The sequence below is a fragment of the Oratosquilla oratoria genome, chromosome 13 (assembly GCF_046742065.1).
Source record: "Oratosquilla oratoria isolate Oo_2021 chromosome 13, ASM4674206v1, whole genome shotgun sequence".
In the NCBI taxonomy this organism is placed as follows: Eukaryota; Metazoa; Arthropoda; class Malacostraca; order Stomatopoda; family Squillidae; genus Oratosquilla; species Oratosquilla oratoria.
The window spans coordinates 43994215-44012541 of record NC_134789.1 but is presented as its reverse complement, the minus strand read 5'-3'; the positions used below and the strand labels follow the sequence as shown (position 1 = coordinate 44012541).

Sequence of the window (18327 nt, the reverse complement as noted above, 5' to 3'; positions counted from 1 at the left end):
CCAACTTAAGTAACAGAGATGATGGACCGCAGTAGAGTGCCATGAAGCAAAACACAGGCCCTCATTGTATGACGTCAGAACCAGCGTCTCGCCTTTCAAGGAGAAATTCTTCAGTATCAGCATCATCACCGTTAGCGCCAATCAAATCCTGGCTTCATGGTTGTTGCCATTTCGTCAACAACCGTGATGCGAATACATGAATAATAAGAGGTTGTTAATACCCCCCCCCTTAACCCTGGTCGTACCAGACAAAGATGTTGCATGCGCGTGTGGACCAAACACGTGTAACCTGGCGTGCGCTGTGTATGCAGACATATTTGTACATGTGCGTGTGAGACCTTCAAGCCCAGCGCCGTGACGCGGCACCACAAGACCTCCTCTCCCCTCCTCTTCCTCCACACGTTCATTTGTCTGCTTGGCCGTCAAGTTTTTATCACCATCCTCACCGTTCTATTCAGCGTTATCTAATACTCTTGCTTCACAGATTTCTAATGAACACCCTGTTATTCGAAGCAGACACGACGAAATGCCTTTTCCACCAGCAGACGCCCCCAACACTCCCATTCCCTTCTGACGTCATTGGCTGTCAATAAGAAAGGGGGGGAGGGTCATAACAGTGACGTAGGAAACGAAGACACTACACCGTAAAAAAGAAAGCATACAACCCACACACAAAAAAAATAACAATTGTCGATCTTAACGCCACTTCTAGCACTGAATTCTGTTCAGGCCAGCAAAACAGATTAGTGATGGGGTAAAATACAACCTTCTCTTGCAATTGAGCGTTAAATTCAGTGGCTGTCGGAACCCACTGGAACGCCGTGTTCCACCACCTCGTAGAAGTAACATTGGTCATCACTTCCACATTTAAATCATTCATGTGGCGGCAGTGATTTATTTCAAGGTAGATCGTCCGACTTATTTTATATGTGCAGGTTAAGCAGAGTTCGGTCGGACTAGCCCAATGCGCCCTCCCCCCTAAAAATCGTAATCTTCGTGCACGTCTTGGCTTCCCAACCACTAACGGACAAAAATTGCGTCCATCTTGAGTCGAGCTTGCATGACATGTGAAGCAACCCCATCAGTGTGTTGACGTAACCGAGACTTTGTCCCTACAAGCGAGACTTATCAACAGAGCACGTGAATATCAGCTTGTAAATGCTTGGTGGTAGTAGCAACGGATATCAAACACACACACTCAATCATTACAATATCTGCCTCCGTATTCATGGAAACCGAGTAAAAAGTATAGGATATCGCAAACAAATAAATCATATCAATGTAACTTGTACACGATTAAAATTAATTTAATCTCGTCTGTCAGAAGTCCTAGCACGACTTTCATGAAACACGTACGAAACAATAACTTTGATAGCACTTTAATATTCATGTGTAACATTTTGACCTTAAGGGTGTCTATGGATGCAGGCTCACATTCTGTCCCCAACAAGTAAAGCTCTATCTTTATACGTTTCTATGAAGTACTGAGTAGCATAGCTCCTGCAGCACACAGGTATGCAATACCACCTGTCCTTGGCCTTGCAAGGCTTCCGAGCAGCCAGAGTATACGTCAGAACACCACAACGTCGGTGCCCCTTGAGCCCCTTCTCTCTCATAGAATAAATAATAAATACACGAATAAACGTATCATTTATATAATAAGTAAAGAAAATACATTAAACAACTAGACCCTCTGGAGTTTATGCAGCAGAAGTCGACACAGTCTATTCGCACAACACCGTCCATAGTGTAAATTTGGGATCAGCCAAGCGCCCAAGACTTTCCAACACCATGTATTCAAATTATTCCTAGTTTAACACTAGGTTAATGGTAACCTACAAGATTCAAAGGTAATATATATATATATATATATATATATATATATATATATATATATATAAACGAAAAAAGATCTACAACGAGGAGCTATACTTGCAACAATTGAAAAATATATTATGCAAGTATTTTCCACAAAGGGGAGGGGGGGGGTCCAGAGCAGTTGGCCCGTATCAGGTTTGCAGGTCCAAGTACTCTCAGGCGAATATACATATACAAGGAAGACATTCATCCTTGAGAGTTCTCTCGAATAGTTTTCAATGTTTTCGTAATAGCATGTAATGGAGACAAACCTAATGGCACATGTACACCCTTCGCATTAACGGCTATGCCAATGACACTGCATTGTGGTCTGGTCGCCAACCTCTTCATCCATTCCACCTATTGTCTATTCCACGTTACAAAAATGGCAACTGTCGCATGCTCACTTCATGTGCACTCTATAGTCGTGAAGGATCTTACGTAAACACTAGCAAGCACTAACCCAGCCTTTACCTAATTATTAACGTATGCCCCTCCCCCTGCATTTAACTTCAATTCGTACACAGAGCGCGTGTGCACGCACGCATGCATGCGAAGGCGTCTGGACCTTTGCAATCTTCATGAAACCGATAAGAAAATGTGTGTAGCCAGTCAAGTCAGAGATCATTGCGAATACTAGCACAGCTTTCCAACATCACCGTGGCAGCCAAAGTGGGTGGGTTAGGAAGGACGAGACGTGCAGCTTGGGAGGGAGGAAGGGAGGGAGGGTAAGGGGTCACGCCACACACCACGTACAAGCAGGTAGTAGTACTGACGAGCAGGTGGCTAGCCCTCAGGCTCTCGGCTTGGTCAGAACTATGTCGGACCGGCCGCGCGCCACACCAGGATTTTTTTTTTTTTTTTTTGTGGGGGGGGGCATGGAAAAGGTGAGCTGCCTATGCCAGGTGGCACGTAGTTACGGCCGAATACGTCATCTATGCCGTATGTGCATGGAATCTCGAGGTAGGTAACAGGACTGCTGGGAATCGGAGAGAAATTCGGGATTAAAAAGTCTTTACAATAGTTTGTGTACTGCTGAAACAATTCGTGATTATAGACAATGCTACTCTTCCAAATGTTGTGTTAGTAAAGTTATCATGAATATTACATAGGGCTGGGTGTGTCAAGCTGAGAGGCTGTACACAACCTAACTGGCGTATGTTTAGATGTAAATACAAACAAAATACAACAGGTACCCTGAGTTCTAAATATTGTATGCATTTGTCAATGAAGGTGAGTGTCGGGCTGGTCAACTACCAGACCAAATGCTACACCAAAAGACAGAGACAGACAGAGCAAGAAAAAGCGAATGCGACACGGAACCCGTAGAGGCAAGTCAATGCACTTGGTACCAGCTAAGTGCACTTCACAAACCCCATCACAGTCAAATCATCGCTAAGGGAGAGTAGACATCCAAGCTTAAGGAAACGTGCAAGGTGAAGGCAGCACCGACGCTCCTTCGGTTGTTTACCTTGGCGGGCGGACGTGAGCAAGTGTGTGAACACGTCGATGCACACGCTCAATTACAACGGATTCATTATGGGGCGGCGATGCCAGATGTACGACTGCTGTTGAACATCAGCTGCATTATACAGTGTGAGAAAAAGAAAACATTGCAGGTTCCACTATACGGCTTATGCGGATTCAACAAAAACGAACCAAAGCAACCATTCAAGTATGTTGATTAGCGGTAAGCAGGGCTACCTTAGGCTATGACGTCATGGTATCGTAGTCTACTCCGGACCTGTTTTAAAATGTTACGTATAAACCCAAAGCACGATTTAATTTATAATATCAAGAAAACCAATGTTAATACAGTTAACCTACCAACAGCGTTACATGATCTGGATGCATTTACATGTATCCTTTTTTCTAGTGATACATTGTACGTTTTCATTTATACACAACATGCAATTTTGATTATGTTGGGCATACTTTTGCTATTAAAATTATTCAAACTTCTACAACACCTAGCCCAACATTATCTAGTACATGTTCCTGGAACCAATAGAAAACAATCTTGAAACGAATTCAAATCTATAATATACACTTAAATAAACCATTTGCCTACGCAGGGAATTTCTTTGGCTGAAAAAAGTTATAAGCAAGCCAAAACAAACCTATTGATCGAGTTGTTTAAACTCTTTCGGTGCGCAGAGGTGGGTGGGTGGGGGAACCAAGGTTAACAAGGATTTTGGGATAAAGGACAGTCTCCTGCAAGGAAATCAAATTGGTGGTAACCCAAGACGGTTTTCTCGCATCAAGCAAATCTGGATATTTCCTATATCAATAACGGAATTTAATCATATTCCTTCCCTCCCCATTAAAAATTAACAAGAATGATGTGCCAAAGATGTCAAGTCCAAGAGCAACCGATATTAAATGGCAAGTACCACTCAAAATCGAAATGCTCTATCAAAACGAATTTAAACTTCACCTAATCGCTCAAGGAACTGGATTTCGTGTTATCTAATTTCAATAACATTTCTTTTCTGGCAAGTTTACCACTCACAAATTTACCAACCCTATATATGTCTTGGGAGAGACTTAAATTTCTTACCCCGACTCGTTAACTTTCAGCACATATATCTATCAACAACACAAGCTTTAATTTCTAGCAAACTTAAGTCTCTTGCCCACTATGTTTATCGTTTGCCAGTGTCAATATCTAGAGGGGAATGGTCTTAGTGTCAATTTTCATCCTTTAGAAGTTTGTGGTGCAAGATTAAAAAAAAAACATGGCAGACGATGAATATTTTGGCCTGAAGTACGACAAAAAACAAAACAAAAAAAAAAACATGAAGACAGTGACCGAGCAAATAGCAAGACTCAATTATTTCGTTACTCAGGTCTTTTGCAGGAGATTCACAATTCTATTGTAACCAGATTGGCCCACGAATAACTCATGGGTGTATTGCTTAATCTTATGATCTACAACAGATAACTTTATAAATGGGCAATGTGACACTAGGAAAACGTGTATAGTTATGAGTGAAAATTGTAACGTGATTGCTACATGGAACAGGGGGGATAACTGGGCAAATGAATAAACCTGAATGACCTCACTACGAGAGCACAGTGCTTACTTTGTTCTGAAGGAGAGAGATAGAGAGAATGGTTCTAGATGACGGTGGATGTCTAGGTTAACTCTTAAAATGGAAGACTTCTAGGAAACGGGATACCGGAATGAAAAAAAGAAGTGACACATGAAGTTCAATGTGGTTGCTGTGTAATGAGGGCCAAGTAACAGTACGAAACACGTAGATCACAAGTAGAGATGATGACCTTGAAGAGACTGAGCAACGAGCAGGACCTAATAAGAATAATTAATGAAAACATCGAATCCACTGACCATACTCGTAATATGCATTGTCGGACGTGACAATCGCCTTTGGTAAGAACAAGTAGTTCTTAACGGGAGTCGTCCCACCCAACCCACCTAGGGCGTCTGTGATGGGCAAATCTTGGGTGATAAGTGGATACAACTCTAAACGTATATGAAAATTAAGATTACTTACTTTTTTTTTTTTTTTTGACAAGTGCAACGTTGGTGTGGTGGAAGGGGGTCATGGGTAAATGTTGATGGTTGAAGCCCAGCAAGAAAAAGACATGGCAAGAAAAAATAAAATGAAATAACAATTGACCATCTTCAGGACCATGATTCGAACGGCTCCGAGTTCCATGGGCTATGACGAATACGAAGACGTGATGACGTCATGGCACTGAAGTACAGTTACGAATATATATCATACATTGGTAATTACTTCTGGAGGCCTACGATTAACTACATACCAATGGAATAACTTTAATACAATATGAAAGAATAGAATTAAAATTGGGCTTAGAGAGAAAACGGAGCTTAAAGTGAGCTCCTATAATTGAATAACAGATAAGTGAAATACACGGGAGGTGGTGTGAGCTCTCTGTACGCACAAAATCCCATTGTCAATACTCCATTGTTCATAATCCCACACATAGCGATCAAAACCCCCACATATTTTAATATCCCTGGGAGTTTAAAGTACGAATATATACCATATTTATGTTAACGTATACTTTTGTTTGATAAATTTATTAGTGAAAATAGGTCTCGGTTAATTGGTTTGGTTAGGTGTGGGACTTTGAGCAACGGGATTTTAGATGTGGGATTATGACCATATAGGATTATGTCATGGATTCTGTGAGCTCGACATAATTTTTCTTTTTTCGTCAGTTAATGTAGAACACATCGTATAAATTCTGGGGTATAATATTAATTCTTTAGTCCTCTGTGGCACATCTAGACGATCTTGGGAACACTAGGATTACAGTCATCGTGCGAGTTACCTAATGTATATGAGGTGTTCACTACACCCTCAGCTACACGATACCCCCACCAATCCACATAACAAACGCACCTGCGTGGATTTGATCTGCTCCACTCCTTCCCTCACCCACACCCTCCGCTTGAACTAGTATTCAAATTCTCAACGAACTTTGATTCCTACGATTATTTCCTCAATCCTGAAAAATAGAAATTAAAATAGAAGTATTTTGTAATATGAATTGGCGTTCAGATTTTTTCCTAGTCAACTCAACAAATCATACGAGATCCTGTTTAAATTCGTATCCCTTCCCTAGCCAACAACACAAAATTCTATCAATTCACACTACTTCTAACATATCTACACATCTTACTCATCAAAAAACAATAAAATACTATAAATGAAATATGTAATCCATAAGTCATTTCTAATACAACTTATACAATTTATTTACGAAAAACAAAGTACTTTACTTCATTGTCGAAAGATTTCTAGTCCTTCGTCCGCTTCGTTTTCTTCTGTCTTGTCTCTGATGTTTATTCTCTACCACTGCACCCGATTCTCTTGTTTAATTTTCCTTTTCACCTGCTTTAAATCGTTCCAGTTATTTCTCCGTTTCCTCATATAAAAGTTGCCTATGCTTTCTTACTCAACATGGGCCGCCTCCATCTCGAAGAAATTAAAAAATTCAAACCCATATTTATTTCTGACCCTTTGTTTTCCTACTCCCCGTTTCATGAAACGCTTCCACCAAATAACAAATTCATTTCAACTCTTTCCAGGCCAAAATTTCCCAAAATTTTTCAATATTTTATAGTTATCTGAAAATAGAAAAGTTCTACAAGATCGTCCTCCTGCGCGTAATGAATATTATATATATATGCACACGCACGCACACACATTCATTTACTGTAATTTGGTAAATACAAATAGACACACGCACGCACACTCTACCACGTGTCAACCTGTCATGTGCAGGTAGCCTCTTCAGACCTTAAGGTAAGGCTGGGGCTATTTTCGTCTTAGCCACTGGAAAATGGAGTTTCCTTTTCGTGCCTATGTGTTCGCGCGCGCGCGTGCGCGGTTTTTCTTTTCATGAGGAAGGCATCCTCTAATATCTCACCAATCATGTGGACCACAACCAACACTACAAGTGAAGGACCAGAACCACTTTGCTGCACCGACAACACCGTTGACACAACCCATTGTAAACGGAGGGCTTACACAGACCCCCAAAACCAAGACGTGTGAAACTGAAATACACAGGTATTCCTGTGACTAGTTAATGCAGCTTCAGTATCCCTGGCGTCTCCAGTATCTGTGCCTGTCTTATGATAACAAACTAATTCAAACACATCTGCATTCCTCATACTCGACAATGAAAATATTTGATGACCTCATCTTAAAATATTGGATCCTACAAAAGCGTGCCCTATGTAAAGGACATGGCAGTTTCTTGTGGATCGCCTTAAATCAACCCTACTTGCGGTCTAGAAGTAAATTCAGCAGACTTACTATGAAAATTGATTGAGACATTTGTTACGGTTAGCGACCATGTTTATGTCAAGTGGGTTCGAAGTTGGGGTTCGTTGAACGTAATTGTGTGTGTGTGTGTGTGTGTGTGTGTGTGTGTGTGTGTGTGTGTGTGTGTGTATATATATATATATATATATATATATATATATATATATATATATATATATATATATATAACAATGCTTAAAATACCTGGCGGTACGTTATCACATACGTGCCTGTAACCTTCGTAAAAACGAACACCGTCTGGCAAAGGGTCGTGATTGGTTACACAGCTCACTGCCGATTGGTTGAGTAGGTGTCGTCACCAGGGAGCTCGCTGCGATAATCTCTGGTAGGTATGACACATATATGTAATTATACATGTGTGTAAGCGCATGCGTACGTGTGTGTGGTTATTTACTTATGCTCACATCCCGATTCTTTGTTACCACTCTTCGGTTTTGTCGCCTAAATTCGTTAATGTTGGTCTGTATCATATTTTCATGAAATTTGTTCCATAAATTCATGCAAGTATATAGAAAACTAATAATTTTGGTGTTTGTTATTCGTATTCTCTCGATCCTGCCAATGTGATTACTCCAAATTTTAAACCCAATCATATAGTTTTAAGAACCCATATATATATATATATATATATATATATATATATATATATATATATATATATATATATATATATATATATAAACAATGTGTGTGTGTGAGTACTTTAATCAAATTTCCATGGGGGTGACTTAGTTAACTTTCCATTAAATTGTCAATCTAAATATTTTCATTTCGTGACTATTATTATTATTACTTTTTTAAGGGGGGGTCTTCTCGTTGGTGACAGATCATATCTGTGCCTTTTTGAGCGAGGTTGCATTCCTGCAATTTGACATACGTCACGATTACAGCGTAGCACGTAACAAAGCTAGGGAGGATTTGTTCACACTTTGATGCAACTCTATAGTGACTCCAACCCAACAAGAACTTTGTGACAAGGCCTTTTCTTATATCTCTCCCTCCCTCACTCTCTCTCCCCCAAAAGACCAGCAAATCTCAACACACTGTAGCCTACTACTATGTGAGTGTGGTTGCCTGTCAATCTTACCTACAGCCATGTAGTACTGTATCCACTTTTTCTTGGGGGGATGGCTCCATCTCCTTTCTTCGGGTTCCGGTTCTTTAAGTCCCATGGCTTCTAAACTTACTATCACAGTTTTTTATTTATTTATTTACTTATCCAGTCTCACTTACGAACTACTAGCGTCGTTGACACACTTCTGTATCGAAATCACAGTCCTTGCAATAATTAGTATTGGCCAAAACATCTCTTCTGTGAAACTATCCACTTTGACGTACGACCTGTAAGGTCCACTGAATTACAACACGTCCGTCTGGGTTTAACTCATCTGTTCTGCAACTTGTTTGAACTAATCCCCGAACAGAACTGAAAGGGGGATCGTTTTGGCACTCTCCAGTTCGATGTTCAGCTTATCTTTTTAATATATATATGTAGATATCTATATAAACTTTGGACAGAAATCAAATAAACTGCTACATGAATGTATAAACTCTTTAACACTCAAAGAAACGTCGACGTCTCCGAGTATAACACCAGTAGAAGACCCGCACTGTGACGCAGCACCATGCAGTACATCAACGCCTTTCTATCACAGACACGATGACCTTGCTTGCCACCTTGCTGGCTGGCTGCTTGCCTGCCTGGCTCGGGTCAGGTTCTAACACAGACGGAGGAGGAAGCTTCAGTTGCCGCAACTCTTGCTGCTACTACCAGAGTCCAAATCGAGAGTGGGGGGGTAAGAGGAGTAGCGGCACTTGGGGGCAGACCAACAGCCGTCGAGGGCATTGCTGATGTGTAATTGTGACTTGGGGCAACGCCTCTTCTTCAGCTATTTGCTCGCACTAGCTTGACCTGCTGCCGTATGCGGCTGACTAGATCCTGGTTTGAACGAAAGCCCTTGACTGCTGACCTACGTACGTCGGTCAACGGCGGCGTATCGGGGAGAAGATGTGTTGGTGGTGGAGGGAGAGGATGAGAATGAGGAGTACGGGGAGTAGGAGGAGGAAGGGGTGGAGGAGGAGGAAGAGGAGGAGAAGAAGGAGGTGAAGGAAGAGGTTATTGGGCAAACTGCAAGTAACGCGTGGACCAAGTCACGGGCGCGGCTGTAACGCAGCCTACTCTAGCGCCCGGACAACACTGACTAACTAAGTCCCGACTCATCCACAGTTTTACACTCCCCACTACGCTCCTCCACCCCTTCCTCTTCTGCTGCTGCTGCTGCCGCCGCCACCGCCGCTGCCTCCTACTCCTCCCACTCTCCCTCCCTCGTCCCTCTCTCCTCTTCCTCCCTCCCTCCTCTTCCTCCTGTTGTCGTAGCCGGCAAGAATGCCACAGCTAGCCTCAAGTGCACATACACGCATTCACTCACACACACACACACACACACACACACACACAACTCGGTGGCGCGGTTGGTAGAGTCCGGGTTCGAATCCTGCCCAGGGCTGAAATAATTTCAGCATCGCTGCACTTCGAGCCGTTACTCCGATTCTCGTGGGCGGGGAGTTGGGTATGTGTGTAAGTGTAAGGTCACATCATTACCCATGGATCGGTCATACGAGCTCTGAGCTCTCTTCCGGGAGAGAAATAGCTGTCGGTCACGAGTCCAATACGTGTTCCAAAGACCAAAGTGAATCACACACATACACTGCATCACTGTTAACTCAACAAACCGTTCATTATTATTCCATTATCACACACACACACACACACACACACACACACACACACACACACACACACACACACACAGAAATACGCAGACACATACAGAACCCACAAGTGTTGTTCCTTTTCTGTGTACTATAATTAAGTCAACACGCACGCACGCAAGCACACATGCAGACACAACCTCATGAGCGTAACTCCTTTCCTGTACGCCGCAATCAGGTAAACACAATGTGCGCGTGCTATCTCCCTTGAGCAAGTGTGTGTGTGTATTTACCTTGTTGTATTTTGCGGGAAGGGGAGCTATGCTCGTGGTGTCCCGCCTTTGTATCTCGCAGTGTCTAGTTTGCTTTTAAACCCATGAATGGTTTTTGCGTACACGTGTGTGTATGTGTGTGTGTGTGTGTGTGTGTGTGTGACGCGCGAGTACTGTCACACTACTCATAGGTCAGATAATACGAGCTATGAACTCTCATTTGTAAGGGTTATAATTGTAGACCCCAATTCCAGCACGTGGTCAAAGATCCTTGTGAATCACACAGAGAGAAAGAGTGCAAACCGTTACAAAATTATCTAAACAGAATATATGAATGGGACCAACTGCTGAAAGTATTCAACGTCAAAAATGCAAAATAGTGTTAATGTTTAAAAGACCGCCAATTACTTATTCCATGGAAAATGAAACAATTGCAAGAGACAAGGAGAAAAAGGCACTGTGAGCGAGTCATTGATAATCTATCACCCGACAAACACATCAGCAAAATTGTGAGCGAGAAATAACGGATATAAATCCAATCCAATATGCAAGAACTTAATCACATTTTTCTAAATTTAATGATATATTTTCAATATACACGTACGGATCTGTTCTATCTAGATGCGGCCTATTCACCGCATCACAAATATAACCCACGGCAATGAATGGCTTGCTGGTGTTGTGGTACCGAACTCGCCTGCTAATCGATCTTGAATTCGATCTTCACCCAAAACTGAAGAGCATCACAGCATAGCATGCCGATACCCGGCTCTGTTGGGCAAGGTTTTTGTGCGTGCGTGCGCAGTATTATCCATAGACCGGGTCACATATGGGCTCTGAGCTCTCACCCTAGAGGGTAATAGCTGTCGATCACTGAGTCCAACACGTGATCCAAGACCGTGGTGACTCACAATGCACAGCCGTTAATGTATTCTTTGAGCAGAGATGAGCGTGTATGGTGTAATTCATAGGATCATCTTCAGATCGGATTAATGTGAGCTCTCATCCGGTAGGGGCAAGCTGTCGATCCCGCTTTCAGCACATAATCCAAGACCGCGGTGAATCACAGTGGGCTTCCCGCATCCCTTCTTCTCCCGGAATTGTAATGTGAACCGGAATGGGTATTATTAATAACTGTTGATAACGTGTCCAACACGTGATCCAAGATAATGGTGAATCACTCGCGCAAGCACACAATAATATAGAAATTCAAATAAATAAGAAACACACTGCATTGTTAGTACTTCATCTTGTTTACCTTTTTCCTGAATCCTTTTTATAGACTGAAAGATTTCTTGTTGGCATTCGTGTTACGTCCCTAAAACACATTCTGAATGACAACAGTACATTTCATTTATTTTCGTGTCACCCCTCCAGTAAGGGATTAAGACAGCAGGGCAGGACTCATAGTAATGGGTTTAAATTGAACAAATTTAGAATTAAGAAGGAAATTGGCAAGAACTGGCTTACGGACAGAGTGGTTGAGTGGTTAACAAATGGAATAGACTAAGTAACTATGTAGTGAGCGCTGAAACAACTGATTGTTTTATGAGAAGATAACTTTATGGATAGGGATGACAGGTGGCAAGGGACATGGAACTGCTTAGTGCAAGCTTTATGGTCTCTTGGAATCTCCTTTATTCTTATATTCTCATCCCTGTTGCCACAAGCCTATTTCATTCATCTACGTGGCTGGCTACTTGGTCACATCAGTTTCGACCAATTCATGGTCCTGCATGGCATTTTCGTTTCATTCATGTCAGGCGACTTTATTCCCGCAACCCCCCCCCCCCACAAGTACGCTTGTGGAGTAATGGGAAGCGTGCTGGTCTCGCACTTGCTTAGTTATGGGTTCGAATCCCTCACTCCTCTCCGATTCCTAGCATAGAAGGGCGAAAGTGATGGCTTCGGCCGCAGCTTTTTAACAACTCCTGTCGAAGACTCCCCACCTTCTTCCTCCTCCCCACACAGGTCCTGAGGTCGTAAAAAATCATTAGAGTTTAAGAAGCGTTTTCAGATATGTGGGTCACACTGCAACTCGCTTTTCGAGAACCCACCTGAAGAACTAGAGTACTTGGCAACCGAGAATCTGTCGAAATTGAATCCCGTTCTCTTGGGGAAAAGAAGGTGAGTAGCCTACGGTAGGAGGCGCTGACTAGCCGTGACCGAGACCATCACCCAAAATGCGTCTTCGGGGCTGTTGGTGTGTGTGTGTGTGGGTGGGGGGGAGGTAATTAACAGTCACTACTGAGCATCTGAGAGAAGTGCAGGATTCGAACCCACAACTAAGCGAATGCGAGATCAGAACGCTTCCGATGATGCTACCAGGGTGGAAAAAGGAATTTGGAAATCCCACACCGTAACAGACTTGTTTGGGTACGAATCCTCACCTCTTCGTTCTCGTCCACCTAAAGGTCGTGGTCCGATCACCAGCTGACTAAAATCGCCTCCCAGTAGCAACACCACATAAGAATGGAGGAGACTGCAAGAGACCATAAGGCCTACACCAAGCAGTTCAATGTTCCTTACGTCATCCCTATCCATAAAGTAATCTAATCTTCTGTAACAACCAATCGTTTCGGCGCTTACTAAGTCGATTCCATTCGTCAGTCACTCTGTTGATAAACCAGTTCTTGCCTATTTCCTTCTTAAACATAAATTTGTCCAATTTAATTCCATTACTACGAGTCCTATCCTACTTTTATTCGGCCTCTGCTAGACGATTTCATTTGTCCCTGAAGAGAACTGGTCATAACTTACGTCAACAAACCTCTTCCTTACTGTACGATAACTTTCCTTTCAATCTGGCTCCCAGAAGACTATTTCATTCACCTCCTGAGGCCCTAAGTAATGAGCTTAAGAGAAATAAGAGCACACGCTAAGGATGTGTCCACGATTTACGGTCAAAAGCCCTTAACAAATGTCTGTCGCGGTGGAGATTAAACATAAAAACGAAACTGAGAAGCAGGTGTATACTGTAACAACAGCCACACAAAAAAAAAAAAAAAGAATACCTTCCGTACCGGACAGCACTTCTCCTCTCGTCCTCACTACCGTCAGACTAATCCATTCATCTCCATGGTCGCCCCCTCCCCAAAGTAGCAGAAGGTCAATACGATAGACTTACCTTGACCTTTTCGGCAGAAACAAATCTCTTACCTGATTAAACCGTCTGATGCAAACTCGGTAAAAACCCACAGGACGCGGCACGCATCAGTCCGGAGGGGGTTAACCGAAAGAGGTTATTCCTTCTGTCCTTCATGTGAAAAGAATCGTCTGTCGTTGAACCCCCACCCCGTCCTAAGACAAAATATATGGAAGGCCGTAACTGAGCCGAGGAGGAGGAGGAGGTGAAGGAGGAGGAGAAGAAGAGGAAGAAGAAGGAGGTGGAGAAGGAGGAGGAGGAGGAGAAAAGAAAAAGAAGAAGGGTAGGGAAAAAAGACAGAGAAGGAGAGGGAGAAGAAGACGAAGGTGGAAGTGAAGTAGTAGTAATAGAAGAAGAAGAAGAAGAAGAAGGAAGAGGAGTAGGAGAAGAATATGAAGACGATGAAGAATACCAAGAAGAGGAGGAAGAAGGAAAAACGACAAAGAAAAAGGTGAAGGAGGATGAGGAGAAGGCGGAGGAGGAGGCGTAGGTGTAGTAGAGGAAGCGGAAGAGAAAAAAGAAGGAATATGATAACAACAATAATAATATGATAATGATGAAGGAGAGAAGGGAGAGGAAGGAGAAGGAGAAGAAGATGAGAAGAAAAAGACGAAGATGAATAAGAAAAGAAAGAAGAAGAAGAAGATTATCATAATAATAATAAGAAGAATGAGATAAGTGGGAAGAAGGGGAAGGTATCAGCCACAAGATTGGATGCCATGACGATGCCGTTCTTTATGCGTTCTATTCTGGCGCGAGTCAAATGATTTCATCAAAGCATTACCCACAGACCGGTCATACGAGCTCTGAGCTCTCTTCCGGGAGGGGAAATAGCTGTCGATCACGAGTCCAGCACGTAATCCAGAGACCAAGGTGAACCAACCTGGCAGTTGGAATGCAGGCTAAAGGGGAGAACCCCCATTTCGATACCGGTGTCGCCCATTATATAGTTTGTTTTGGTTAACGCTAGGCTGTTCAATTCAGAATGAGAATCTTGTTATCTCGGAGGGGGAATCCCCGAGTGATTCTATGGAACCTCATCCACGGTGCGATCTGGTTTTGAGGTCGCCGGACAGATCTGGTCGGATCCGACCAGACTGGATTGTGCATGTGCTAATTTTGGTCTGTCTGACCGACCTGCACGATTCAATCTGGTCGGATCCAACCAGATATGCCCGGCAGCCTAAAAACCAAATCGTACCGAGGATGGCATCTTTTACGTACTGGTAACACTAACCCCATCCCCCACTCGAGTTTTGTGGACCTTTCAATTGTCTTCCGGCTGTCGACGGGCGATATCATTCCACTCTGGGGGAATCTCTCTAATTCATTTACCCCTTCTCGAATGACCATGTCGACCCTTGCGGGTGTTGCCATGTCATTTAATTCAATTCAGAGACTTCTAGGCTTCCAAGGGCCTGATGATGTTCTTTATTGATTAATCGAGATATGATGCCATGTCATGTCACTCCTCGTCATCTGACTGACGTCACCTTTTCTTTGTCGCTGACATAACTTGCTATACCTTTACGAGCGCAGACGACCGACAGGCACCGGTAAAAGGTTGGAAGGTAACAACACAAAACCACTTCACCCACCCCCGGAGTCCGCCCCCAATGACACCGACTCTTGTTCACCAGATTAACGTCTGTATGGGAGGACGACGGGTCGAAGGGATTAATCGAGATTAAATTAACCCCTTAACACCGCGGTACGTCCTTGGGAACGCAAGAACATAAGAATGAAGGAGACTGCAACAGGCCCCTAAGGCCTACACCTATGTCCCTTACCACCTGTCAACCCTATCCATAAAGTTATCTAATTTTCTCTTAAACCAATAAATTGTTTCAGCGCTCATCAACCGGTTACTATGTCTATTCCATTCGTTAACCACAATCTGTGAAGTGTTAGTAACTCAGCTGAACAAAATAACCCACCGTAAAACATAATAAAAAGAGCAAACATCTTCGTCAGGTTAGCACATCAAGAAGGAGTCCATAAATAATTAAATTAACTCGAATGTTGTTTTCTATTTATAATATTTATTTTGTTTGTAGACACCTCGTGCTCTTGGGAGAAGACATTCTGTTACGATTACATAAATATTTTGGTTTTTAATTTTGGCACTTACACACACGTGCGTACATGCATGTGTGTGTATATATATATATATATATATATATATATATATATATATATATATATATATGTGTGTGTGTGTGTATGTATATATATACATATATACATACACATCTGTTTACCTGAACCTATTTCGTTGTTTTTCAGCGGTTCATAATATCTTCTTTTCTCTTCGAGTCGATATGTGCGATTTGGCGGAATTAATTCTGCAACGAGTTGAAATTTTAGTTTGCTAATAAATTCTCGCCAAAACAAAATGCAGATTATGCAATCGATGTTTCTGTGTTACCTTCCACCTATCGTCGTCTACCCCCCGGATCTTCTTTTCCCTTCTGTTTGATTTTTTCCCTTTCGTTCGGCTATACGCCCAGCAGTCTCACTTATCGACCCCTTCCATTAAAGAATCCGGAGTCATTTTCAAACCATTCGAATCACTAAACTATACTCTAACACCTATCCCACTGCCATGTCTGTCTGTCTGTCAGCCGCTGGATTCTCCGTGATACTATCCTCCTTATCGTCCAAGGGTATCGACCTGCTTCTGCTGCACAGACATCAACTGACGTCATCAGCTGACGTCATACTCTCACTAGCACTACTGATACATCCACTCAGTGCCCCCCCCCCCTTTTTCTGCTACATTGTTATCATCCTTCATCTGCGTGGATTTTATCAGTTGTCATTTTTTTTATTCTTCCTTCCACTTTTTTTTAGTAAATTTCAGCCCGCGCTAAGATCTTTCGGGCATGCAGTCATGCAAACATACAAACATCCTGTAAAACATTCGGTCTATTGCTATGTGGATCGTCATCACACTCTTCATTGGTTATCATGCTGACCTTAGCTTGCCAATGGCCACCTGCTCAACTCACCCTGTCGACCTCATCCAGCAAGGAGTACTGGCCTTCCCCGCCGCTTTCGAACTGTCGCATAGTTGCAGGATTCTCTTTTCAACACTATCCAGCCAACCGACATTACATTCAAGCCTCTTCGAAGAACCTCCTCTCATCCGTCACATCCATCTCCGCTCTCATGAGGCCCAGCACATAATTAAAAAATAAAGTATAGACAAATAAAACTTCTTATACGAGTTGATATGGATGGCGGATTATCATACATCACTGGAAATTAACGGACGACCGTGCGTACACGCGCATGCGCACATGTACACACGCAGCGCAGACTGGCGTCAGGTGCAGAATACCTGTGCTTGTGGGTGAAACTGGGACCCAAGGACACACTGCCCTTCCTCCTACACTTGCTGCTCTGTTGCAAGCCGTGGCAAGAGCCTCGTTTGGCTACTCTACCTGCACTCCACAGCTCCACCAACCCCGCCTGCCCCTCCAGCTCCCTCAACCGCACCCATGTGACGAGCCTGCCTACTCCTTCCCTCCCACCGGTCTGAGCCCCTCCCTTAGGAACACCATAATGATATTTCGCACGCTCTGGCCAAGAAGAGGGAGAGGAAGAAATAGATCTTATCGATAAGTTGTACCCAGAATAGTTAGGCGACGTTATGCCTATCCTATGTCGGCGAGGAGTTCATTCAGGCACCTCGCTGCGACCAGGACCGTCACCTTTGCCCTACGTGCCGGGACTGCCAAGGCAATCAAAAGTCACCCGGTAGCCACAGGATTCGAACCCGGGTCCTCACCGTGCGAAGTATGATCGAAACAAACCCGTGTATCGACTTCTTCCTACGTTACATGCAGTTACATTGACGAACGAACAACAACAGTATTGGTCCTTACATGGCTGTTTCGGTACTTAACCTATTATTAATATTATCATTACTACTAATATCATTATTATCACTGTCACCATTATTAACAGTATCATTACTACTATTCTCATTATTATTTTCATGATGTCTGGTCTCGGCGGTGTTTCTTCTCCAGTGCAGTTTTTTTCTCTCCCTTTCATGCAGATGCAGGCGTGAGTGCGCGCACATACGCACGGTTTGCTGTGGTGGCCTGTTAACTAACCAATCCAAAGTTTGGTCCCTACCTAGGGCTGAAGAAGCATCACACCACTGTAAGTCAGCACCCCGCTCTTTTGGGCAAGGAGCTGGGGGCGGATATAAGATAACAGCATTACTCGAAGATTGCCCTATATTGCTTTGAACTCCAATTCGGGTAACTTGTCGATCACGAATACACCACGTGATCCAATACCATGGTAAGTCTCTTACACATACACGTGTACAGAAGTAAGGAACTGAACGTTCATTCGATTAGTCTCCTAACACACCACCCTGATGCCACGAGCCCTCTAAAAACATCCGTTTAAGCGAGTACATGTAATAAAATCATATGCTTCCCTCGAGTGGGAAGATGGTGGAGGTAAAGATTCA

The 18327-nt window shown here is 43.1% G+C and overlaps 1 protein-coding gene across 5 annotated transcripts in view; it reads right to left on the bottom strand.

The window, feature by feature from the left end:
- LOC143032417 (uncharacterized) overlaps window positions 1-18327 on the bottom strand; it is a 229565-nt gene that overhangs the window by 8610 nt on the left and 202628 nt on the right. The window contains exon 1 of one of the 5 annotated variants that reach the window (XM_076197165.1): window positions 8794-9943. The exons of 2 other annotated variants lie outside the window; for them this stretch is intronic. In XM_076197165.1, the coding sequence (XP_076053280.1) occupies window positions 8794-8878 (85 nt within the window). In that variant the 5' untranslated portion in view covers window positions 8879-9943. Of the gene's footprint in view, window positions 1-5375; window positions 5443-8793; window positions 9944-18327 lie in introns of those variants that run through there. 2 more of the 5 variants (XM_076197161.1, XM_076197163.1) reach the window with 2 other exon arrangements.